This window comes from Doryrhamphus excisus, linkage group LG16 (genome assembly GCF_037039965.1).
Source record: "Doryrhamphus excisus strain RoL-2023G ecotype Guam linkage group LG16, RoL_Dexc_Guam_v1.1, whole genome shotgun sequence".
Taxonomy (NCBI): Eukaryota; Metazoa; Chordata; class Actinopteri; order Syngnathiformes; family Syngnathidae; genus Doryrhamphus; species Doryrhamphus excisus.
Window position 1 is genome coordinate 12,743,286 of NC_136372.1, and position 26,026 is coordinate 12,769,311.

The 26,026-nt window shown below is 45.3% G+C and overlaps 1 protein-coding gene across 2 annotated transcripts; it reads left to right on the plus strand.

The window, feature by feature from the left end:
* LOC131103064 (voltage-gated potassium channel KCNC1-like) lies at nucleotides 1-26,026 on the plus strand. Of its 2 annotated transcripts, none has more exons than XM_058048949.2 (6): nucleotides 1-41; nucleotides 1,950-2,634; nucleotides 14,883-15,014; nucleotides 15,427-16,288; nucleotides 17,205-17,414; nucleotides 24,597-26,026. In XM_058048949.2, exons 2-6 carry the CDS (start codon nucleotides 2,092-2,094, stop codon nucleotides 24,635-24,637), a joined length of 1,788 nt encoding a protein of 595 aa, XP_057904932.1. In that variant the 5' UTR covers nucleotides 1-41; nucleotides 1,950-2,091; the 3' UTR covers nucleotides 24,638-26,026. The 2 variants fall into 2 exon arrangements, with proteins under 2 accessions (XP_057904932.1, XP_057904930.1); XM_058048947.2 differs by lacking the exon at nucleotides 24,597-26,026 and adding an exon at nucleotides 20,601-20,991.

Consider the following 26,026-nt stretch of genomic DNA (forward strand, 5'->3'; position numbering starts at 1 on the left):
TTGGATGGGCTTGGAAGGAAGGAGAGACTGAGAGAATGGAGGTGGGCGTCAAACACTCCATCATACCCCCCCCACCCCAGCTCGCAGCTAATTGAGCCAAGTGTTTTAGTAGATTGAAAGACGGTGCAGGGAGGGAGGAAGGAAGGAAGTGAGGGAGGAAGGGAGGAAGGAAAGATGGATGCTGCAGTCCAAAAGGACAAACACCACACTTTCCAAATCCTAAATAGAGTACAGTACCGTACAGCATGTACATACACATGTATGAATATCTCGTGTCGTGACGTCATCATCAGGCTCCATAGGAGTCACGTGTGAATGTGACGATCCTGAAATGAAAGTTTGGCTGATGGATGGTGAAGTTCTAAGAGTTTGCCAAAGTCCATTTGACTTTTAGGATCTATATATTTCTTTTCTACATGACTGCACTCACTAGGAATTGAGCTTCATGACTTTTTAGTTGCCTTTCAATTTGCTACGAACACAATATTCAAATCATAACTTTTATCATAACCTCATCACTCTACCTGGACGCTACACTATGCTACAATGCTATCACCTATCTATGTACTCTACATCTACACCTATACGCTGTACTCTGTCCTGCTCCTCCCTCACCTCCTCTTCTCTCTCTCTCTGTCCTGCTCCTCCCTCGCCTCCTCTTCTCTCTCTCTCTGTCCTGCGCCTCCCTCACCTCCTCTTCTCTCTCTCTCTCTCTCTCTCTCTGTCCTGCTCCTGCCTCACCTCCTCTTCTCTCTCTTTTTCTCTCTCTCTCTGTCCTGCTCCTCCCTCACCTCCTCTTCTCTCTTTCTCTCTCTGTCCTGCTCCTCCCTCACCTCCTCTTCTCTCTTTCTCTCTCTGTCCTGCGCCTCCCTCACCTCCTCTTCTCTCTCTCTCTCTCTCTCTCTCTCTGTCCTGCTCCTGCCTCACCTCCTCTTCTCTCTCTCTCTGTCCTGCTCCTCCCTCACCTCCTCTTCTCTCTCACTCTCTCTCTGTCTCTCTCTCTCTGTCCTGCTCCTCCCTCACCTCCTATTCTTTCTCTCCCTCTCTCTGTCCTGTGCCTCCCTCACCTCCTCTTCTCTCTCTCTCTCTCTGTCCTGCTCCTGCCTCACCTCCTCTTCTCTCTCTCTCTCTCTGTCCTGCTCCTCCCTCACCTCCTCTTCTCTCTCACTGTCTCTCTGTCTCTCTCTCTCTGTCCTGCTCCTCCCACACCTCTTCTTCTCTCTCTCTGCCCTGCTCCTCCCTCACCTCCTCTTCTCTCTCTCTCTCTCTCTCTCTGTCCTGCTCCTCCCTCACCTCCTCTTCTCTCTCTGTCCTGCTCCTCCCTCACCTCCTCTTCTCTCTTTGTCCTGCTCCTTCCTCACCTCCTCTTCTCTCTCTGTCCTGCACCTCCCTCACCTCCTCTTCTCTCTCTCTCTCTGTCCTGCTCCTCCCTCGCCTTCTCACCCTCTCTCTTTCTCTCTTACCCCTGCTCCTCCCTCGCGTCCTCTCTCTCTCTCTCTCTCTCTCTCTGTTTCTCTCACCTGCTCCTCTCTCATCTCGTCTCAGTCTCTCTCTCTCTCCTGCTCCTCTCATGTCCCCCCTCTCTCTGTCTCTCTCTCCTGCTTCTTTCTCACCCCCTCTCCTGCTCCTCCCTCACGTCCTCTTTCTCCCTCTCTCTCTCTGTCTGTCTATCCTGCTCCTCCCTCCCTCATCTTCTCTCTCTCTCTCTCTCTCTCTCTCACCTATTCTTCCCTTACCTCCTCTCGGTCTCTCTCTCTCTTCTGCTCCTCTCTCGTGTCCCCTCTCTGTGTCTCTCTCCTGCTTCTTCCTCACCTCCCTCTCTCCCGCTCTTCCTTTCTCTCTCTCTCTCTCTCTCTCTCTCTCTCTCTCTCTCTCTCTCTCTCTCTTTCTCTCTCTCTCTCTCTCTGTCCTGCTCCTCCCTCACCCCCCCCTCCTGGTCGCTCTCACAGAAACACAAGAAGCCCTGCGGCGGAGGGGAGAAGCAGGAGAAGCAGTACCCAAACGAGCGAGAAGCAGCAGAAGTCCCACCTGAGAAGAAGCATCATCACCTGACCTTCCGGACGAGCGCCCAAAGCATGCCCCATCGCAGCCATGACTTGCTCGGCGTCAGATAGTGAGAAGATCGTCATCAACTGCGGAGGAATCCGACATGAGACCTACCGGAGCACCCTGAAGACGCTGCCGGGGACGCGGTTGTCCTGGCTGACGGAGCCCGACGCCTTCAGCAACTTCGACTACGACCCCAAGTCCGACGAGTTCTTCTTCGACCGCCATCCCGCCACCTTCGCCTTCATCCTCAACTACTACCGCACCGGGAAGCTGCACTGCCCCAACGACGTGTGCGGTCCTCTCTTCGAGGAGGAGCTCGCCTTCTGGGGCATCGATGAGACGGACGTGGAGGCGTGCTGCTGGATGAACTACCGGCAGCACCGCGACGCCGAGGAAGCCCTGGACAGCTTCGAGACTCCCGAGCCGGACGCGCCGGAGGAAGACCCGGCGCTCACCGGCGGGGCCGACGGGGACCTCAAGCGGCTCTGCGTGCAGGAGGATGGACGCCGGGCCACCTGGTGGGAGGTGTGGCAGCCCAAGATGTGGGCTCTCTTTGAGGACCCCTACTCGTCCAAATACGCCCGGGTGAGTGTCCTCTGCTTGTCCGCTGTCCTTCCGGGGACGTTGCTTACTGCGTTGGATTATTTGAAAATGGTCCACTGGGGTGGGGGTCATTCCTATTCCACTAAAGCCATGCTGGAACTTTCATCATCGATTCCACTTTCTCTGTTTCCAACTCCAACTCTAAAAACAACTTCAAGGTAGAAAAGCTCCCAACAAGTATACACAATCTACTCATATGAATATCATAATACACATCATAATACACGTGTACCGTATCTCACTAAAATAGTTTCCTAAAAGAACATATCTCCTTCAAATAAGATTAATTCATCTTGAACATGAAATATAAACACGTGCATGCTATTTATGCTGATGGAAAATACATGAAGTATACAGACTATTTACGCTACTGTAAGTTACAGTAATTGAAATGAATCAATGCATAGCATGAAGAAAGGAAGTAGGCGCTGAGATTTGCAATCAAAGGACACTTGGCTTGTATTTTGATGATACATTTACGAGATAAGTTATTTCCTGTGCAGGAGAGTGGATTTTTGATCAAATGCTTCTTTCCAAGGTGAAAAGTTCTAGAGTGACGTGTACTCACGTACTGATGATGTATTTTTATACTGCTCTATTTGTGTCAACAAGCATCCTGATCAAATGCAACGTGGCACAGGTGTCCAAAGTGAAAACATTTTTATTGCCTGATATTGATACAGTACGCAACAGGCTGTATACTGTATTCATATATATCCTATTCATACGAAATAGGTATGGAAGATTAGGAAGGAGGATTAATTCCACGTGGAAAAGAGAAAAAGTATATTGCATATATTTTAATAACCCTAATAATTAGTGAAAAATACATTGAACATCTTTAATAACTCTTAAAACAGACTCAAAACCCCTCTTCTGGAGACCGCATCCTTCTTTTGACTCGTTCATCTTTTTTCTTTTATCTCTGTCTGCGATGCCCTTGGCTTTTTACTTAGAGATGAAATTTATTATTAGTCATCGTTCCAAAATGGCCCACATCCTTTCCTTTCTGTCTCCCTGGCTTGAACGCACACATGGAATACATGCCGGTATACACACATGGGGATACATCCAGGGTATACACACATGGGGATACATACAGGATATAGACACAGGGAACACACACATGGAATGCACATGTGGTATACACACAGGGTACACACAGATTATATACACATGGAATATACACATGGTATACACACATGGTATACACACACGGAATATACACATGTTATACACATAGGGAATGCACACATGGGAATACACACATGGTATACACACAGGGTATTCAAACATGGGATACACACATGGTATACACACGGGGAATATACACATGGTATACACACAGGGTATTCAAACATGGGATACACACATGGGATACACACGGGGAATATACACATGTAATGCACACAGGGTATACACATATGGAATGCACACATGGTATACACACATGGGATACACACACGGACTGCACATATGGTATACACACAGGGAGTACACACAGATTATACACATGGACTATACACATGGTATACACAGAGGGCATACGCACATGGTATACACACAGGGAATACACACAGGGCTTAGACTCAGGGTATACACACATGAAATATACATAGGAAGTACACACAGATTATACACACATGGAATATACACATGGTATACACGGAGGGTATACACACATGGTATACACACATGGTATACACACATGGAAAACACACATAGAATAGACTATATAGAGTACACATACATATTATGTGTGTATGTATCTATGTACAGTATATGTATACACAGTACATGTTTTAAAATCATAATAAAAAGGTGCACACGTGAATTGATTTGACGCATATGCACGCTGTAATGTGTGTGCTGTTGTTTTGCAATAGTGTTGGTGTGTTGCATGTTGGCGGTGATGTGAGACAAAGATTGTTTATTAGTGTGATGCATCCAGTAAAAGGGGATGTGTTTATGGATACTGTATCGTCCTTGGTAAGGAAGTGCTGGATGCTTTCAGTTAAAAACAAAATGTCGCATTGTAAGAAAGAAACGTGTGGCTGAGTGGCGAAATGCTACCAAGGTGATGTGGTGAATAATCTACCAACCTCCTGGTCTGGTATATCCACACCCGTATCACCACAATAAAAACTTTACTGCAGTCAGTTCTTTGGTGATATGAATTGTGAATCGTGCCAATTTGATATCATTGTTTTATTTCTGGACGTCAACAGCCGGGCTCCTCCCCCTCATGCTGTTCATGCACGCTCACATGCGCTGGTGAACTTGTCTGCCAACTGCAAGCATCCTTCATCTTTTCCCAACATAAAACATCAATCATTTTTCATCTTTTCAATGTACGCTTTACTCTCCTTTACTCCCATCTCTGCTAATCATTAACTATAACCATAAAACCCTCAAATACACGCACACGCACACGCACACACACGCTGCTTATCACAGTGGACTCTTGTCATCAGGATGGAGACAAGCAATGTTTAATACGCGTAAATCATCAGCTTGTATGATCTTTTATACACACGAACCTTCTATGTCATACTCATCATACTCAGCATCATGATATCATCACCATACTCATCATGATGGTCTCATGCGTTGATCTTTGCATGAGAATGATGGCTGAGGTTGTCATTTGTGAATGAGAATGAAGTGATGGTAGAAGATGGTCGAATGTTCCCAGGGTTTTAGTTGCCAAGTGCTGGATTGCAGATGATTGCTATTGGCCCCCACCCCCACCTAGTCTCCAGCAGCCCCCCAGCTGATTGGTGGGTGTTATCCAGCTGAGTGAATGTGTGTGTGTGTGTGTGTGATAGCGGAATACTGCAGTGCTGGTAGTAGCTGACGGTGCTGTACTGCGCAGGACAGAGCGACACGCTGAGAGGAGCTTTTTGCAGGATGGAGTAAAAGACGCAGGAGTAGAAGAAGAGGGGCAGGATGGGGGGGTCATTTTCCACCACCCCCTCAATTCTCTATTGCTGAGCTCGGCACGCGTGTGGCCGGTAGCCTTCTATTGATCCGCTGCATTTCGCGGCAATTTTTTTGTCTGCAAAACCATTCTACTTTCTTCTACTCACTCGGCTGCCAATGAATGAATGAATGAATGAATGAATGAATGAATGAATGAATGAATGAATGAATGAATGAATGAATGAAACAAACCCAATAAGAACAAAACGCACACATGCTTATACTGTACTGTAAACACAGGCAACGTCACTTTGTAAGCTTTTATACCCTACAGCACCCAGTAGAGTGGTACAGTACTGGTACAGCCCCCGGGGGGGGGGGGGGGGGGGGGGGGGGTCCATATGATGACAGTGCAGAGAGGTGATGTCTGCACCTGCAGCAAAAACAACGTCATGCTCTCCACTTTATCTTCTACTTCTGACATTTAAATGACTTCCCGTGTTGAACCCGCTTCAAAGCCCCCCCCCTCCCACAACGGGTTTTGTTGCGCTATAGGCAATCTATCTGCCAGGGTTCCCCCCCTCCCACCATCGTGCTTTTCAGGATCCTGCTGCGACAGAGCTTTCTTTTTCTCTGCGTGTTTGCATCACAGCAAAGACAGAGAGAATACTACGCTATATGTAGTGACAGAAGTAGTATTTAACCTGTACTAGATCATTGTACTTGTGCAGAATGGTATACATACTGTATGATGCTACATGATGTACTGCGTGGGAAAGACCATTTATTGATATTTTCATTTACAATACACACTTTACATAGTAGGCAGCTCTCAAGTGCACCATTTCAAAATAATATTGCGGAGAATCATAGGAGACACTGATGGAACATCATTGGAGACACTATTGGAAGATCATGGAAGTTCATTGAAGAAACTGATGAGACACCGATGGAAGATCATCAGAGACTCTGATGGAAGGTCATAAGAGACACTGATGGAAGCTCATAGGAGACACTGATGGAATATCATAGGAGACCCTGATGGAAGCTCATTGGAGATACCGATGGAAGATAATTGGAGACACCGATGGAAGCTCATTGGAGATACCGATGGAAGATCATAGGAGACACCGATGGAAGGTCATAAGAGACACCGAAGGAAGATCATAGAAGACACCGATGGAAGATCATAGGAGACACCGATGGAAGGTCATAGGAGACACCGATGGAAGGTCATAGGAGACACTGATGGAAGGTAATAGGAGACACTGATGGAAGATCATGGGAGACACTCATGGAAGATCATAGGAGACACTGATGGAAGCTCATTGGAGATACCGATGGAAGCTCATTGGAGATACCGATGGAAGATAATTGGAGACACCGATGGAAGCTCATTGGAGATACAGATGGAAGATCATAGGAGACACCAATGGAAGGTCATAAGAGACACCGATGGAAGATTATAGAAGACACCGATGGAAGATCATAGGAGACACCGATGGAAGGTCATAGGAGACACCGATGGAAGATCATAGGAGACACCGATGGAAGATCATAGGAGACACCGATGGAAGATCGTAGCAGACACCGATGGAAGATCGTAGGAGACACCGATGGAAGATCGTAGGAGACACCGATGGAAGATCGTAGGAGACACTGATGGAAGATCATGGGAGACACTCATGGAAGATCATAGGAGACACTGATGGAAGCTCATTGGAGATACCGATGGAAGATAATTGGAGACACCGATGGAAGCTCAGTGGAGATACCGATGGAAGATCATAGGAGACACCGATGGAAGGTCATAAGAGACACCGATGGAAGATCATAGAAGACACCGATGGAAGATCATAGGAGACACCGATGGAAGGTCATAGGAGACACCGATGGAAGATCATAGGAGACTCTGATGGAAGGTCATAAGAGACACTGATGGAAGCTCATAGGAGACACTGATGGAATATCATAGAAGACACTGATGGAAGCTCATTGGAGATACCGATGGAAGATAATTGGAGACACCGATGGAAGCTCATTGGAGATACCGATGGAAGATCATAGGAGACACCGATGGAAGGTCATAAGAGACACCGATGGAAGGTCATAGGAGACACTGATGGAAGATCATGGGAGACACTCATGGAAGATCATAGGAGACACTGATGGAAGCTCATTGGAGATACCGATGGAAGATAATTGGAGACACCGATGGAAGCTCATTGGAGATACCGATGGAAGATCATAGGAGACACCGATGGAAGGTCATAAGAGACACCGATGGAAGGTCATAGGAGACACTGATGGAAGATCATGGGAGACACTCATGGAAGATCATAGGAGACACTGATGGAAGCTCATTGGAGATACCGATGGAAGATAATTGGAGACACCGATGGAAGCTCATTGGAGATACCGATGGAAGATCATAGGAGACACCGATGGAAGGTCATAAGAGACACCGATGGAAGATCATAGAAGACACCGATGGAAGATCATAGGAGACACCGATGGAAGATCATAGGAGACACTGATGGAAGATCATAGGAGACACCGATGGAAGATCATAAGAGACACCGATGGAAGGTCATAAGAGACACCGATGGAAGATCATAGAAGACACCGATGGAAGATCATAGGAGACACCGATGGAAGGTCATAGGAGACACCGATGGAAGATCATAGGAGACACCGATGGAAGATCATAGGAGACACCGATGGAAGATCGTAGGAGACACCGATGGAAGATCGTAGGAGACACCGATGGAAGATCGTAGGAGACACCGATGGAAGATCATGGGAGACACTCATGGAAGATCATAGGAGACACTGAAGGAAGCTCATTGGAGATACCGATGGAAGATAATTGGAGACACCGATGGAAGCTCATTGGAGATACCGATGGAAGATCATAGGAGACACCGATGGAAGGTCATAAGAGACACCGATGGAAGATCATAGAAGACACCGATGGAAGGTCATAGGAGACACCGATGGAAGGTCATAGGAGACACCGATGGAAGATCATAGGAGACACCGATGGAAGATCATAGGAGACACCGATGGAAGATCATAGGAGACACCGATGGAAGATCATAAGAGACACCGATGGAAGATCATAAGAGACACCGATGGAAGATCATAGGAGACACCGATGGAAGATCATAGGAGACACCGATGGAAGATCATAGGAGACACCGATGGAAGATCATAGGAGACACCGATGGAAGATCGTAGCACACACCGATGGAAGATCGTAGGAGACACCGATGGAAGCTCGTAGGAGATACCGATGGAAGCTCGTAGGAGATACCGATGGAAGCTCGTAGGAGATACCGATGGAAGCTCGTTGGAGATACCGATGGAAGCTCGTTGGAGATACCGATGGAAGCTCGTTGGAGATACCGATGGAAGATCATAGGAGACACTTATGGAAGTTCATAGGAGACACCGATGGAAGCTCATTGGAGACACCGATGGAAGCTCATTGGAGACACCGATGGAAGCTCATTGGAGACACCAATGGAAGCTCATTGGAGACACCGATGGAAGGTCATGGGAGACACCGATGGAAGGTCATGGGAGACACCGATGGAAGGTCATGGGAGACACCGATGGAAGGTCATAGGAGACACCGATGGAAGATCATAGGAGACACCGATGGAAGATCATAGGAGACACCGATGGAAGATCATAGGAGACACCAATGGATGATGATATAAATATTATTCTAGTAGATAGTGAGTATTATGGTGGACGACCTTCAACTTGATAAACAACAATGATAATTGACAGCAAGTGTTAGTAAGATACTACTGCATGTGTACTTGGTAATGAAATAGAAATAAATACACAGATATCACATTAGTTTGATAAAATATCAGGTAGCGGTAAAAAGCTATTGGTTCCACGTATCAGCTGCGTGTTTCAGAGAAAGAAGGTACAACATATTTCTCACTAAAGCAGCCTCGTTTGTAAAGCAGCAGAGAAACAAGGTCACTTTTACTCCTTTCTTTTACCACTTTTGCACTGTCGGCTTTTTCCCCCTGCATACACACACGCACACACACACACACACACCTCACATGCTATACAGCTTGTTAGTCCTAACGCTGTCCATAGCTTCTTTGGGCTCCATCACAGTTGTTTGTGTGTATTTTTCTATATATAGACGATAATATAGACAAACGTACTATAGAGTCTATATATGCTCTGCCATTGGCTGGTTGTTTGTCTGTATTTTCCCTGCCATTGGTTGGTTTGTCTATAATATAGACAAACATATAGAGTCTATATGTGCCCTGCCATTGGCTGGTTCTTTGTCTCTATGTTCCTGTGCCCCTCGCCCAAAGTCAGCTGGGATAGGCTCCAGCATCCCCTGTGACCCAAGTAAGAATATACAGTATACATACTGTATATGTTTGTGTGCACATGTGTGTTGTGCATGTGTATAATGAGATGATGGCATCCTGCTCTTTTTTTGTCATCCCCAAGGTCTTGTTCTCTTCTTAAAACTACCAAGGGACTAACCCCCCCCCCCCCCTCCCACTCACCCACTCTCAGGCACACACACATACACCAGCACACGTATACAAGCACACTAGTGTGCTGGTCAGTGGTAGAATGGGGTTGTTGAAGCCAATTTGTCCTTGTAGGGGGTGGGGTGGGGGGGGGGTATGCTGGCTGTCATTTACACTTAGTTTGCTTTCTGCTTAAGTGAAGTAGAAATGAAATGAATGCTTGTGAATGCAAATCACGGTGGTGTGCTTTTGTGTTTGGGAGTGCAACGCTAGCAGCAAAGTTCCTGCAGTGGAAATGTGTGATCTTCACTTCCTGGCACTGGCGACTTCTGGCACAACTTTCATTGCCCATTTGGCAAAGCTCTGCCTACTTACTGTAGTAGTGTCATTCTGCATTACTGTAATACTGCACGACTGTATTAGTGTATTGCTATATTACTGCATTACTGCAAATCTGTGCTGCCAGCAATGCAGCAATCCAACACCTGCAGTGCTGCAGCACAGGAAGATGCAGAACGTTCTCCTTTTCTCCTTTTTATTTCCTGCACATTTCTTTCTCATTCATCTTCATATCATATCCACATACTTATTATTCCTGTTCATGTAATATTCACATACATAGCTATGATTCATCTTCATATCATATCCACATTGCTATGATTCCTGTTCATACGTTGTTAGGTTAGCTTCCGCTGCTTTCTTGGCTTTGTGCTTGCTGACGGGATGGAGCTGATTGTGTAGTTGATGAGTGAGTATATGATAAGAAATAGAAAGGATAAGTAAATGGACTCTCCAGAAAGACGTCCCATCTGCACTGCCAGACCCGAGTCAACATAGTTCAACACTTCTAGCCGCCATTAGAACCTAGCATTTCAGCCTTAGTCGGCACGTATATATGAATATGACATATGTAGAACGCAGTGTAATATGCAAGACAGAAATCTACTTGTGCTAAGTACTAAATACTTCTACTTCCTACTCGTACCTCATTCAACAATCTGCTGTGTCCTGGGGGGGATTTAGTAAACACCCCAGCCATGCACAATGTCTTATCAAGTCACCTTTGCACAGGACATTGTGTGTGTGTGTGTGTGTGTGCGTGTGTGTTCTGCAGTGTAAGAAAGGACATTCCCGGCTGCTGCGTCACTGCTGCAAAAGAGAAGGTGATGTCATAAGAAAAAGAAAATATTGTTTTCATCTGCTGTCGTATTTGATGAATTAATGAGGGGTTGCCAGGTGGCTTCTATTTTCCTTTGCCAAGATTAAAAGATGTAACTAGATATTGTTTTTTATTATACTACTTGATGGTCATGTCTCAAGGTCAGCGGCTACTCATCCTCTCTCATTGTCTGGGCCATTGAAGATATAAACTCTACTTTACACTACTCTACACTTGACTCTACTTATACTCTACTTACACTCTACTTTACACTCTACACACAACTTTACCCTCTACACTCGACTCTACTTACACTTTACACTCTGCACTGACTCTGGTACTTACACTCTACTTTACACTCTACACACAACTCTACTTTACACTCTACACACAACTCTACTTTACACTCTACACTCACTCTACTTACACTCTACACACAACTCTACTTTACACTCTACACCTTCTCTACTTACGCTCTACACACAACTCTACTTTACACTCTACACTGACTCTACTTACACTCTAAACATAACTCTACGCTCTACACTGACTCTACCTACAATCTACTTTACACTCTACACACAACTCTACACTCTAGACTGACTCTACTTACACTCTAAACATAACTCTACTTTACGCTCTACACTGACTCTACCTACACTCTACTTTACACTCTACACTGACGCTACTTACACTCTAACTATAACTCTACTTTACGCTCTACACTGACTCTACTTCACACTCTAAACATAACTCTACTTTACACTTTACACTGACTCTACCTACACTCTACTTTACACTCTACACTGACACTACTTCCACTCTAACTATAACTCTACTTTACGCTCTACACTGACACTACTTCCACTCTAACTATAACTCTACTTTACGCTCTACACTGACTCTACTTCACACTCTAAACATAACTCTACTTTACACTTTACACTGACTCTACCTACACTCTACTTTACACTCTACACTGACGCTACTTCCACTCTAACTATAACTCTACTTTACGCTCTACACTGACTCTACTTCACACTCTAAACATAACTCTACTTTACACTCTACTTTACAGTCTACACATAACTCTGCTTCACACTCTAAACTGACTCTAGTTACACTGTGAACATAACTCTACTTCACACTCTACACTGACTCTACTTACACTCTACTTTACACTCTACACACAGCTTTTCTTTACACTCTATTGTACTTCCCATTGTACTTTCTTTCCATTAAACTGTTGTTTGCATTATACCATACTTAAGACTATGGAGTGGGATGATCCACTTGCATTCATGCTCTGTCGTTGCCAAACTGGTTCTATGGTTCCCAAGCGGCAGAGAACATGGTATGATTCCCAAGCAGCATACAAGATGGTTCTCAAGCGCCATAAAAGATGGTATGATTCCCAAGCAGCATAAAAAAATGGTATGGTTCCCAAGCGGCATAGAAGATGGTATGGCTCCCCATGAATTGACTTTCTTATCGTCTCATCCTGGTGTTGCTTTCTTGTCTCATCTTGTCATCGCTTTAATGATCTGTCTCTTGCTGACGTGCAGGTTCTGTCTTTCACATGCACTTAGGTAATTAGTATTTTCTGACTAGATGTTTTCTGGTTTTTCTGCCACTAGACAAGCACATCAATGCTTTTAACAAGCTGCTCTTTTGTGCTTTTCTTTGCTCAGAGCTCAAAGCCCTCGGCAGACTTATTTCACGTTTAGCCAATAGAGGAATGATTGCTTTTAAACACCTTTTCCAAATCGGATGATACTGATTGGTAGCCGATTGGAGCATCCCTAATATGGATAGATGGATGGATGGATGGATGGATGGATGGATGGTTTCTAACGTATGCTCTGCAGGGTTAAAAAGTGTCATCACAAGAAGTGATAGCACCTTTAACTAGATACCCAGAAATGTTACTATTTTACTAGCATGCTAGCAGTTACCATAGCAACGCAGCTGCCTGCACTGGGGGCTGTACTGTTAAACAGGTTAATATGCTTCAGTATCCTACCTAGTAGTACATAGTACGTACTAGTACCTATACTAGTACATAGGAGATATGGTAATACATAGTAGTACATAGCAGTGAATATACTAGTACATAGATATAGTAATGCATAGTAGAACATACTGCAGTAGTACATATACTAGTACATAATACATAGTAATACATATTGGTACATACTGTAGTAGTGCATATAATAGTAGTAGTAGTAGTACATAGTACAAAGTAATACAGTACTACATGCAAACATGCAAACTCCACACAAGTAGAGATTCGAACCCACGTCTTCCCAATTTCCTGACTGTGTGGCCAACAAGCTAACCACTCTTCCACCTTGCGGCCCTAGTACATAGTAGTACATAGTATTACATATAGTAGTAATATAGTTGTAGTATAGTATAGTCTATAGTAGATATATGTAGTAATACATACTAGTAAGACATCGTAGATATAGTAGTACATATTAGTACATAGTAAGTATGTAGTAGTAGATATAGTAGTACATAGTACATACTATATAGATAGTAGAGGTGCAAAGCCAATTGTTGAGTGTTGGTGTGGGGGATTTATACGACCCAATTTAGATGCCGTGCATCCGTCTCTAGATGCCTTTTTCCATTCTTCAGCCCTACTGATGTGTGTGTGTGTGTGTGTGTGTGTGTGTGTGTGAGAAGAGAGAGAGAGAGAAATAGTTTGTGTAACCAGGACAGCTCTAGATAGCAGTGTTAAATTAGAGCATGGTTAATAAGCTGTGGGATTTCATGCAATCTCTTTGGATTAGAGGATGACTTCATCTGACCTGACACACACACACACGTGTACAGGATATGTACTGTATATCATTATGTCTTCATGCCTCCAAAGCCATGACAAAACGCCAAAGCTTCATGACCAAGAACATAGGAAATTTGTTTTTCAGGATATGTATTTTTTTTAAAAAGTGTTTAGCATGTTGGCCACACAGTCAGGAGATGGAGAAGACCTGGGTTGGAATCTCCGCTTGGGCATCTGTGTGTGGAGTTTGTGTGTTCTCCCCGTGCATGGCTTTTCTCCCAGTACTGCGGTTTCCTCCCACATTACAAAAACATGCATGTCAGGTTAATTGTCCACTCCAAATTGTCCGTAGTCCTCGTGGGCCTCTGTGCTGTCTATCGGTCCCACCTTTTCCAGCCACTACTGGGTTGTTTGATCTGTGGGTGGTACATGCCATGTAGCAGCTTGTCTTTGGCTTAGTGTAAAGTCTCAGGACTCCATGCATTGTAATGATCTTTCCAGTCTTGATACCAGTGGCCACCGCCAATGTAAATACATGAATGTACAGTATGCAGCATATTACATGTTGGCTGTGTAAACACACTAAGTATTGATCAGGCATGATGATATACTGCACATACAGTACGTGTATACCTTTGAGGAATATAGATTATACTGTATACATTACAAATACTCCCTGGTGCCAGGTATTCTATTATTTAAATGCACCCCCCCCCCCCACCCCCATCAGCACCATCTGTCGTAGTAGTAGTCGGGCTGCAATAAGACAAGAAAGTACACAAATATGAGTGCAGTCATGTACGCAAAGACTATCAGTTCTTTGTCTTCTCTGCAGTATGTGGCGTTTGCCTCGCTCTTCTTCATCCTCCTCTCCATCTCCACCTTCTGTCTGGAGACCCACGAAGTCTTCAACACTATCTACAACAAGACCGAGAACATCACTGTTGGCAACGTCACACACGAGGAGGTACTACTTCACTTCTACATTACTTTGCTTCTTTACTTCCTTACTTTTTTACTTCCTTTTTTTAACGTCCTTACTCGGGGGTATGCTGTAGCCTATCCAGGATGACGTTGGGCGAGAGTTGCGGTCCACTCTGGATTGGTGGCCAGCCAATGGCAGGGGAATATTGTATTTATTTGATATTTTATCTGTAAAATGCTGATGATACGAGATGTCAGGTGGCTGAGAGAAGAAAATGCTACCCAAGTCCAACATGGCATGATTGTCTTAGTCTGGGTTCGAAGAAATGTTGGCCATCTTGTTCATATGTATGTATCCATATTTACACAGAGTATTTTTTTCCAGGGAAGGTTTATTTGTCGGCGTGTTTGCATGTTTATGTTGCCGTCTGACATACAATCATGTTTTTCTTCAGATCGTATACGAAGTGGTGACAGACGGCTGGCTGACATACGTGGAGGGTGTGTGCGTCATCTGGTTCACCATCGAGGTTCTGCTGCGCGTCATCTTCTGCCCCGACAAAGCTGAGTTCTTCCGCAGCGCCCTGAACATCATCGACTTTGTGGCCATCGTCCCCTTCTACCTGGAGGTGGCGCTGAGCGGACTGTCTTCCAAAACGGCCAAAGATGTGCTGAGCTTCCTGCGCGTGGTGCGCTTCGTTCGAATCCTGCGTATCTTCAAGCTCACCCGCCACTTTGTGGGTTTGCGTGTGCTGGGGCATACCCTGAGAGCCAGCACCAACGAGTTCCTGCTGCTCATCATCTTCCTGGCACTGGGCGTCCTCATCTTCGCAACCATGATTTACTATGCCGAACGCATCGGTGCTGACCCGGATGACCCCACTGCCGCTGCCCACACAAACTTCAAGAACATCCCCATTGGGTTCTGGTGGGCCGTGGTGACCATGACCACGCTGGGGTACGGGGACATGTACCCGGAGACTTGGTCGGGAATGTTAGTGGGCGCCCTCTGCGCCTTGGCCGGCGTATTGACCATCGCCATGCCCGTTCCCGTCATCGTAAACAACTTTGGCATGTACTACTCGCTGGCCATGGCCAAGCAAAAGCTCCCCAAGAAGAGGAACAAACATATACCTCGAGCACCCCAACCTGGAAGTCCCAACTACTGCAAACCGGATGCTCTCGCCATGGCCACCGCCTCACCGCACAGGCTCATGGGAAATGTGCTGGGGCCTGGCATGGTGACATCCGGTAGCTTGATCGCTGCTGGAGATTGTCCGCTGGCACAGGAGGAGATTATCGACATCAACAGAGCAGGTATGTCATCCATGGGCCATGCCCAAAATACACCACATGCAACTCATCATACAAATGTTCCACTATAGTAAAGGGTTCACACGCTTAAACAAGGATGCGGATGATCCATGGCTAAAAGAAGTACACATTTAGACAGTAGTGAAGTGGAGGCTAATATCAGCAGTTGGAGTCTTATGCAGGGATGGTGATTTGATGTCAAAAATGCTAGAAGTCCATCTTCGGCTTGGACTACTTGGAAAACATTCATTCATTCATTTTCTCGGGGGGTGCTGGAGCCTATCCCAGCTGTGTTCGGGCGATAGGCAGGGTACACCCTGGTCGCCAGCCAATCACAGGGCACATATAGACAAACAACCATTCACACTCACATTCATACCTATGGACAATTTGGAGTGGCCAATTAACCTAGCATGTTTTTGGAATGTGGGAGGAAACCGGAGTACCCGGAGAAAACCCACACATGCACGGGGAGAACATGCAAACTCCACACAGAGATGGCCAAGGGCGGAATTGAACCCTAGTCTCCTAGCTGTGAGGTCTGTGCGCTAACCACTCAACCGTCGTTGGAAAACAAAGTATCTCAGAGCCAAACAGTGATGCTGGGAACACCAAGCAAAGGAAGGCTTGCAAGGTTTATAGCGTGTAAATAGCTAAGTTCTACTTATCTATTCTCCACATTCCAGAAGTTCAGAATTCCACATTGTACAGCCCCAAAATCCTCTAAGAAATTAATGTCATTTTCCGACATTGCTCAACCATCAACCACACAATCTCCACACCAAGTGTCTTCTCAGGTTCTCGCTGTTGTGTCCATCCTGTCATCATCCACCATGTGGCCATCTCCGCTCTTATCCTACTTGCATTGTTACTTTCTTTTATTGTCTCAATCAGCTCTCCCTTTGCTTCTTGTCCTCAGACTCAAAACGAAATGGCGATGCAGCCAATGCGGCAGCACTGGCCAATGAGGACTGTCCCACCATTGACCAGGTTCTGGGGGACGAGCGCAGTCCGGCCACCGGGGGCCTCGGTTCGACCACCAGCCGTGAGCGCTACCCGCATGATCGGGCCTGCTTCCTGCTGAACGCTGGGGAATTCCAGCGCACGACAGATGGCAACGTTCGAAAAGGTAGGAGATGAGACGAGGGATTTATTGCAAATTTATTATTAATAATAACATGCCCACCAAACACATATAACATCTGGTTTTTGTTAGTAATACATTCTAAGAATCCTTACTATAACCAAAACATACAATAACGCATGCAGACAACGCTTTCTATCTATCCATCCATCCCATCCATCCCATCCATCCCATCCATCCATATTAGGGATCCTCCAATCGGCAATCGATCAGTATTGCTCGATTTACCTTTCAAAGCTGATAACCTGTGGCTAGTACCAGGGGGCCTTGGAATTGTCCTAACTTTCCCCCAGGCCCTCATCAGCGCTCATCATAAATAAATGGAAACTTTTGCACTTCATTCATATGATTGGTATCGGACGTTTTCACTCATTGATGATTAATATCGGAATTGGCAACATAAAACCCTAATGGAGCATCCCTAATACAGTGCATATATAGAAATCAAATATTTGTCCTAATAATGAGTGTTTCCTATGATTGATATGCCCCAGTTCCACCAGAAGAATCATTCATATACATTCAAATAACACTTTATCCAATAATCTTTCATGTGGGTTATTGACATATGACATCATCACCTTGACAAGTTATCATCTCTCTCTACCGCATGTGGAGGAGCGATCGCGTTCATTCAATGGCACATCCTTATTTTGACTCAGTGGAGTCTTTCTGTGATTTTACCATGTTTGTGTCCATAAGTGTGGAGGAGTGCTTGCAATATGATTGGTTAGGGTGCATGTATTCATGTAGTCAATTATCACAAACACACACACACTGTGCACAAGCACAGCCTTAATATAAGCGTAGAGGAGTGATTGTATTACAGTAACCTGGACTATGTTGCATGCATGCACGTGTTTGTTTGGGGAAACACTGATATGTTGCACACACTCCATGGTGACCACAATAAACACACACACACACACATACTATGCGATGTAATGTGACACATTTCCTGGATGCATCCATCATGCAGAGATTGCTGCACAATGATCCCATTTTCAGTATGCTGACTATTTCCTTTAGAGCGTTTCCTATAGTACTATTACATAGCTTTACATGGGATATGAGTATTACTGTATTTTCTGCACTATAAGGCGCTTTAATTTTCTCAAAAGTTCCAAAATCTATACTGAAGAAGCACAATATTCCCAGCTGAAACGGGGACGTAATTCGACGCTGGCAGGGATAAACCAATCAAACAACAATAGTAGTAGTATCACATAGCTTTTCTGGAGCTAGTAGTATTACGTAGCTTTAGAGTGAATAAATGATTGTGTTCTATCCTTGCTGTACATAAATATATGCATAGATGAAGTAGTCTTTAGATCCTTTTTAAAGGTACCCACTTGCATCGGTTGACTCAGGAGGCCAGTTTGTGGTCCTCAGAAGGTTTAAATGAGCAGTACAACTGAAGGTCATGTGCAAAAAGATGATAGGAAACATTGTTGAACTGCTTTATTATCTGACCAAGAGGAAGGACATACAATAAAAACAGAATGGGGGGCCCAGGATTGAGCCTTGGGGGACACCACACAGTGCATTTCCGAGCTGTGACATTATATGGTTGGCTGACACACTAAAACATAAACGAGCAAAGGACTGGACCTGACATCCCAACCAGGTTTTGCAGTCCGTTTGTTAGAATGTTGTGGTCAACCGAAGGTCAAAGGTCGAAGACAGGTCCAGCAGGACTAATGCTGTACATCTCTCTACGTCAGTAGACATCATGATGTCACTGGATACTTTCAGTAGGGCAGTTTTGGTATTTCCAAAAATACCAATAGTGGTGTTTCCAAAAACACACTATGTCTTATGAATATTCCAGGAAAAGTGTATGGAACCATAGAAGGTGTGCCAGAGTACACGTGGTCAATTTACAATGCTTGGCGTGTTGTTGTGCCGGGCCAGTGAGAGCTGCTCGTTGATTGGTTGGCCTTCTCTTGTCTGTCTTCTCCTCTGGAAGTCAGCCCAGAACAGTTTTTACATCACGGTCCTCCAAGAGCACTGCTGATTTTACTGAGGACTCCCAAAATTGCATTACAGGCTCTGACTGGACCCCACTGGGAAGCATTTTGATTTCTAGTAAAAAAATAAATCGACAAACATTTACTGCTGATTGATGTCAGATGGACGTTTGCTGCCCTCAAACACTCATTTCTGATTGCGTGGGTGATTCAGCCATCTATAGTTGGCATTGAAGTGGAAGGCGTATTTCAAAAGCAACATGAAGGAAGATTTAGTGGCTCAGCGAGCAGCTGAGAGAAGAAACAAACATTTACCAAGTAGTCATCACTAATTACAGCACACTCTAGTGGCTAGCGGAGCAGCCTTGCTGCATTGATGCAGCAGCACTGCAGATGCTGCCTGAGCCATGGAACACCATTGTCCCGCATTGGAATATTCTTCCTTTACATTTTTTTTTAAACACTATAGGCAGATTCCAGCCAGAGAAGTCTTGTGTGTGTGTGTGTGTGTATATATATGTTTTCCTGGTGGGAAAGAATGAAGATTGTCTTTGCTTTGACTCTATTAAGGTCTAACTGGTACTTTGCAGGCACTGTTCATAGAATGATGCCTTCAAGCGCACTACGCAATGTTTTCCTGCTCAGAAAAACAGGAAATACAATTGAAGTTGAATGGCGTGGTGTCTTTGAACGCATCATGACAGGGTTAGCGCGTAGTTAAAAACTTCTTTAAGGAGACGAGTGTGATGGTAACAGACAGGAAGTTGATCCAGCACATGTAAGACATGTGTGGAAAACTACTTCCTCCATGGAGGGAATGCATGAATGAATGAATGAAAGAATGAATGAATGAATGAATGAGTGGAGGGAATGAACGAATGAAAGTGAGCTCCCCTGGCGCGGGGCGGGTGTGGGTGCGTCGAGTGGATATTTTTGTAACCATGTTCCTGTTTTGTCCCGTGTCTGTCTGTCCATGTGTTTGTCCCTCTACCTTGTCTACCTGTCTGTCTTTTCCAACTTCCTCCTTTTTGTTGTGGCTGGTTTTGTTTCGAACGGACAAATGCTTGATGGTATTGTCTAACCTAACGTGTGCTGCTTGCCATGACATCGCTTACATCACATACTGTCATGAAAACATGACACCTTTACGACGCCGCACACTCATGTTTGCCCTTTGACCTGTGCACGTCATGTGATGTAGCCACAGCTTATGAGAAATCCCGCAGCCTAAATAACATCTCTGGCATGATGGGCGCCCCCCTGCGCCTCACCCCGATCACCAACGCTACCTTTGAGCCCTTCCAGCCTCCTGGCCTCAGGCGATGCCACTCCCCCATCCCCTCCATCTTGTAGCCGCTCTAAAGGAAGAATCATTCACAATCATAAACAAATAATCATCATTTCCTAGCTAAACACGGTATCCACGTTAACAAGGAATTGGAGTGGTCTGTAGACATAAGAAGAATTGTCATCATAAACTAAGAAGATTCAAGCTTACTGATTGCAGTCATCACCTAACACGCCTGCCAGAGGATTTAGCATTTAGCTTCTTTGCAGGGTGTAACAGTACAGCATCATCACGCCTGCCAGAGGATTTAGCATTTAGCTACTTTGCAGGGTGTAACGGTACAGCATCATCACGCTGCATAGCTTCAATTGGCTCCAAAAAGCTAAACATTCAAACAGCAAATAAAACAAACGTCCAAAATGCTGGCAGGTCATTCATCCCATAAATAAAATCATAGTTTACTTTTCTTATTATACTCTGACCTTAATCTGTCCCTCCTAAATGTGTACTTAGTAAATGAGTATTCTTAGGTGCCGTACTGTAAAAGCAGACAGAGCCCATGTACCATGTACCATAATGTACCATTACACACCGAGCTTATACGTTAGCCAAGTTCACCTCCTTGTACTACCTGCAGCTTTTACTTTACATTTGGCAGGTAGAGCAGTTGAGGAGGGTAAAGTGGTTGAAGTGTAGAGCGGTTGAGGAGGGTAGAGCGGTTGAGGGAGGAGGATAGAGCGGTTGAGGAAGGAGGGTAGAGCAGTTGAAGAAGGAGGGTAGAGCAGTTGAGGAAGGAGGGTAGAGCGGTTGACTAAGGTAAAGCAATTGAGGAAGGAGGGTAGAGCGGTTCAGGAGGGTAAAGAGATTGAGGAAGGAGGATAGAGCTGTTGAGGAGGGTGGAGCGGTTGAGGAGGGTAGAGTGATTGCGGAGGGAAGGTAGAGCGTCTGAGGAGAGAGCGTACAACGGTTGAGGAGGGTTAAGTGGTTGAGGAGGGAGGGTAGAGCAGTTGAGTAGGGTAGAGCGGTTGAGGAAGGAGGGTAGAGTAGTTGAGGAGGGTGGAGCGGTTGAGGAGGGTAGAGTGATTGCGGAGGGAAGGGAGAGCGTAGAGCGGTTGAGGAGGGTTAAGTGGTTGAGGAGGGAGGGTAGAGCAGTTGAGTAGGGTAGAGCGGTTGAGGAAGGAGGGTAGAGTGGTTGAGGAAGGAGGGTAGAGTAGTTGAGGAGGGTAAAGGAATTGAGGAGGGTAGAGTGATTGCAGAGGGAGGGTAGAGCGTTTGAGGAGAGATCGTAGAGCGTTTGAGGAGGGTAGAGTGGTTGAGAAGGGTAGAGTGGTTGAGGAAGGAGGGTAGAGTGGTTGAGGAGGGTAGAGTGGTTGAGGAAGGAGGGTAGAGTGGTTGAGGAGGGTAAAGCAATTGAGGAGGGTAGAGCGATTGCGGAGGGAGGGTAGAGCGGTTGAGGAGGGAGGGTAGATCAGTTGAGGAGAGAGGGTAGAGCGGTTGAGGAAAGAGGGTGGAGCAGTTTAGCAGGGTAAAGTGGTTGAGAAGGGTAAAGTGGTTGAGGAGGGAGGGTAGAGCGGTTGAGGAAGGAGGGTAGAGCGGTTGAAGAGGGGGGTAGAGCGGTTGAGGAGGGGAGGGTAGAGCGGTTTAGGAAGGAGGGTAGAGCGGTTGAGGAGGGAGGGTAGAGCGGTTGAGGAGGGTAGAGCGGTGGAGGGGGGTAGAGCGGTTGAGGAGGGGAGGGTAGAGCGGTTTAGGAAGGAGGGTAGAGCGGTTGAGGAGGGAGGGTAGAGCGGTTGAGGAGGGAGGGTAGAGCGGTTGAGGAGGGTAGAGCGGTGGAGGGGGGTAGAGCGGTTGAGGAGAGAGGGTAGAGCGGTTGAGGAGGATAGAGCGGTGGAGGGGGGTAGAGCGGTTGAGGAGGGTAGAGCGGTGGAGGGGGGTAGAGCGGTTGAGGAGAGAGGGTAGAGCGGTTGAGGAGGGTAGAGCGGTGGAGGGGGGTAGAGCGGTTGAGGAGAGAGGGTAGAGCGGTTGAGGAGGATAGAGCGGTGGAGGGGGGTAGAGCGGTTGAGGAGGGTAGAGCGGTGGAGGGGGGTAGAGCGGTTGAGGAGAGAGGGTAGAGCGGTTGAGGAGGGTAGAGCGGTGGAGGGGGGTAGAGCGGTTGAGGAGAGAGGGTAGAGCGGTTGAGGAGGATAGAGCGGTGGAGGGGGGTAGAGCGGTTGAGGAGGGTAGAGCGGTGGAGGGGGGTAGAGCGGTTGAGGAGAGAGGGTAGAGCGGTTGAGGAGGGTGTAACTGTAGCTAACTGTAGATGTTGACTAAGGCAGGCAGGGGTGTCCAAAACTCTTCCTGTATGGACCACATAGTGAAAAATGAAAACAGGCACTTTCAATGTGGAAAGCAGGTGAAAAACAGTCTAATGTAGATGTTCTATTTATTTACAAATTTAACTCTCTCAGCTTTTTCTTTTACCATTATGCATTTTTGCTCTTGTTTCCCCTTTTATGTTGTTTTTCTTGTACTTTTTTGCCACACCTCGGACACCCCTAGCCTAGCCTAGTGTAGCCTAGCTTAGCCTAGCTAGTAGCCTGGCCTAAGGTATTTACAATAAACACAGAGATGAAAAAAGACACACTGGCAACTGTAGCATGTGTTTTTACTCCAGATGTCAGAAATAAAAGTCAATAGTTAAAGTAGTTGATGAAAAAACATTTTTGTAGTTCAAAGGAATAAACTTGTCTGCGAGCACGTAAGATTGTGCAGCGTGTCCTTAGCCCAAGGAAAAGTGCAATGAATTGTATATCGTGCATCCACAACATGCAAAAAACCCACAATAAAAGACGTTAGCTTGTCCTGCCTGTGCTAAACCTAATTTTATTGACGTCATGTCATGGCTTGCTATTCTTTTAGCCTGGCAGACACGCCTTACACCGGGAGTGGGCGAGGGACGGCCCGCCTGGCAATAAGGTGAAAGCCTTTAATAAAGATGCAACTTTGGCGCCATCTGGTGCTTTAAATCTCATGCTAGCTTGGTAGCGACCAGCAGAAAAATACTTGAACAGGTCGGTTATTGTGATTGTGATGATAATGATGATGTTATTACTGTATGCTAATCCCATCCTTAGACGGGTCACGTGACAGCATGATCAACACACCTGTGACACGTGGGACACATGGAATGATGAATATGGAAATGAAATGGGTATTCGACAGAAAAAAACATTTGAGATAATACTTTTAATACAATTGTTAAAATGATATTCATTTGATATTTAATTTATTATGAATCATTACATTTCAACACTGATATTAGAGTTATTAGTTATTATTTTATATTACATGTGTATTATATGTCTCTTAGATATTAATATTAGATTAGAATATGGATTACATCTATTCATCATTTTTAATAGACATGTTAATACTTCATGAATTAATTAAAAATAAATAATAGATCAAATAAAATACAGTACTATATATATTAATACCTGAATTACAAATAATACAAGATGTATTGATATTATCATTTGTATATTAAAGCAAACATTATAAGTCTATAGTACAGTATGTAATAGTATAATATATGCATTTGTGTGTCCAGGTGTGTACTCTGTAGTACATAGTGTGATGTTTACTTCTACTTTCCCTTTAAGACACAGACGAGGTAGCAGATTGCAGTACAGTATAGCAGTGGAAGCAAGTATTTGTGTAGTGTAGTACGTGTAGTACGTGTGCAGCTCATCCCAAATGTGAGCCGTTCATGTCATTTCCATCACAAGCACCAGCGTTACAACTTTGCACCGAGTCCAGTGGCAGGATTTTGAGTTTTTTGGCTTCTCTTTCTTTCCCCCCCCCATCAACCCCTCCCTCACCCATACTCCCCCACCCCACCCCCTTCCTGTCTTGGCTGCGGCCGTCCAGTAGGAGGCACTGTCAACGGCTACTGGAGCGACAGCCCGTGGTAGAGCAGCCGTGGACTCATGGAGCAGAACTTGACAAGACCCCTCCCCAACATCCAAATATGCAACACAAAGCGGACGACGGCGCTGTTGGACCCGTACGCCGCCAGTGTGTACGTGTGTGTGTACGTGTGTGTACGTGTGTGTGCACATGCAGCTACCTCTGTACTCTACTCAGACGCACAAAAGACTTTCGAGATGAAAGGAAGAAATGCTTTTGTTCAATGGAAGACACATATTTCATTCATTATGGATTTATGAATATTTTTTATGATTATTAGGCTCTTGCATTCAGTCAGGGGTGTCCAATTGTTTTCCACCTGGAGGATGTGGCTTATTTCATACATTTCAATAATTCAAACATTCAACTTTATTAATATGACCCTATCTGCTTGCATCGGCCGTGGGCCAATAAAAATCCACCTGCGGGCAGGAAATGGCCCCCCAGCCAAACTTTGGACACCCTAGGACTAAACTCTCCAAAATTCTGCTCCCAGAGTTTGAGATGCGTGACTGATTGGACTTATAAAATTTGATCTTGCTATGTTGGATGTGTTTAAAAAGGAATCATGCTTATTTTCATTGTGGGCGAGATGGATTCATATTCATCTGCAGAATTTGGAAGAGTTTTCATTTTGCACCAATGAGACAAAAGAAGTGGAACATTTTGTCTTTCCTTGCGAACAAAGATGGCTTTTTGCTGATGGATTGGTCATCAGCAAGCAAGACTAAAGAGCTTCTGCCATGTCCACACCAACACTCCTCTGTTCAAAAACGCACATTTCATCATCAGTGATGCTTAACTAGTTTCGTGTATGTCCGTGAAGGCGGCGTCAGCATCTGCTGTCTGGTATTACTCCATCTCATGATAGTACTTTTAAGTATTTAAAGTGTGCTCATCCTGGTAGTCCACGACTCCGGTCTGGACCAAAACATTTTCAAAAGATACTTGGTCACATGCTGGCGTTTCACAACCCTCACAACAAAACACTTTCACACGCGCCCTAATCCCCTAAAGCTAATTCATTAATTAATGAATGCTAATTAAAGCTAATTAAGTGCTTGAGCCACCCTTAGCAGCAACAACCACAGCCTTTGTGATAGCTTCCAGCATTGTGGAGTCACATTGGAGGCTTTCCCAGCCCTGACCTTAATCGAGGCATGTCAAGCCTGCGGTTCTTTGATGTCGTTGTGGGGTCTTTTGTGACCTTTCAGATGAGGTGTGGTGTCATGGGAAGGTTCACCACTGTTCCATATTTGTGGCCATTTGTGGATAATGGCTCTCACTGTGGTTTGCTGGAGTCCCAAAACTTTCCAGACTGATAGAGCTCCATTCATGTCACTTAGGTTATGTTTAAACACTCCACTGTATGTACTGTGATATACTGTACATCA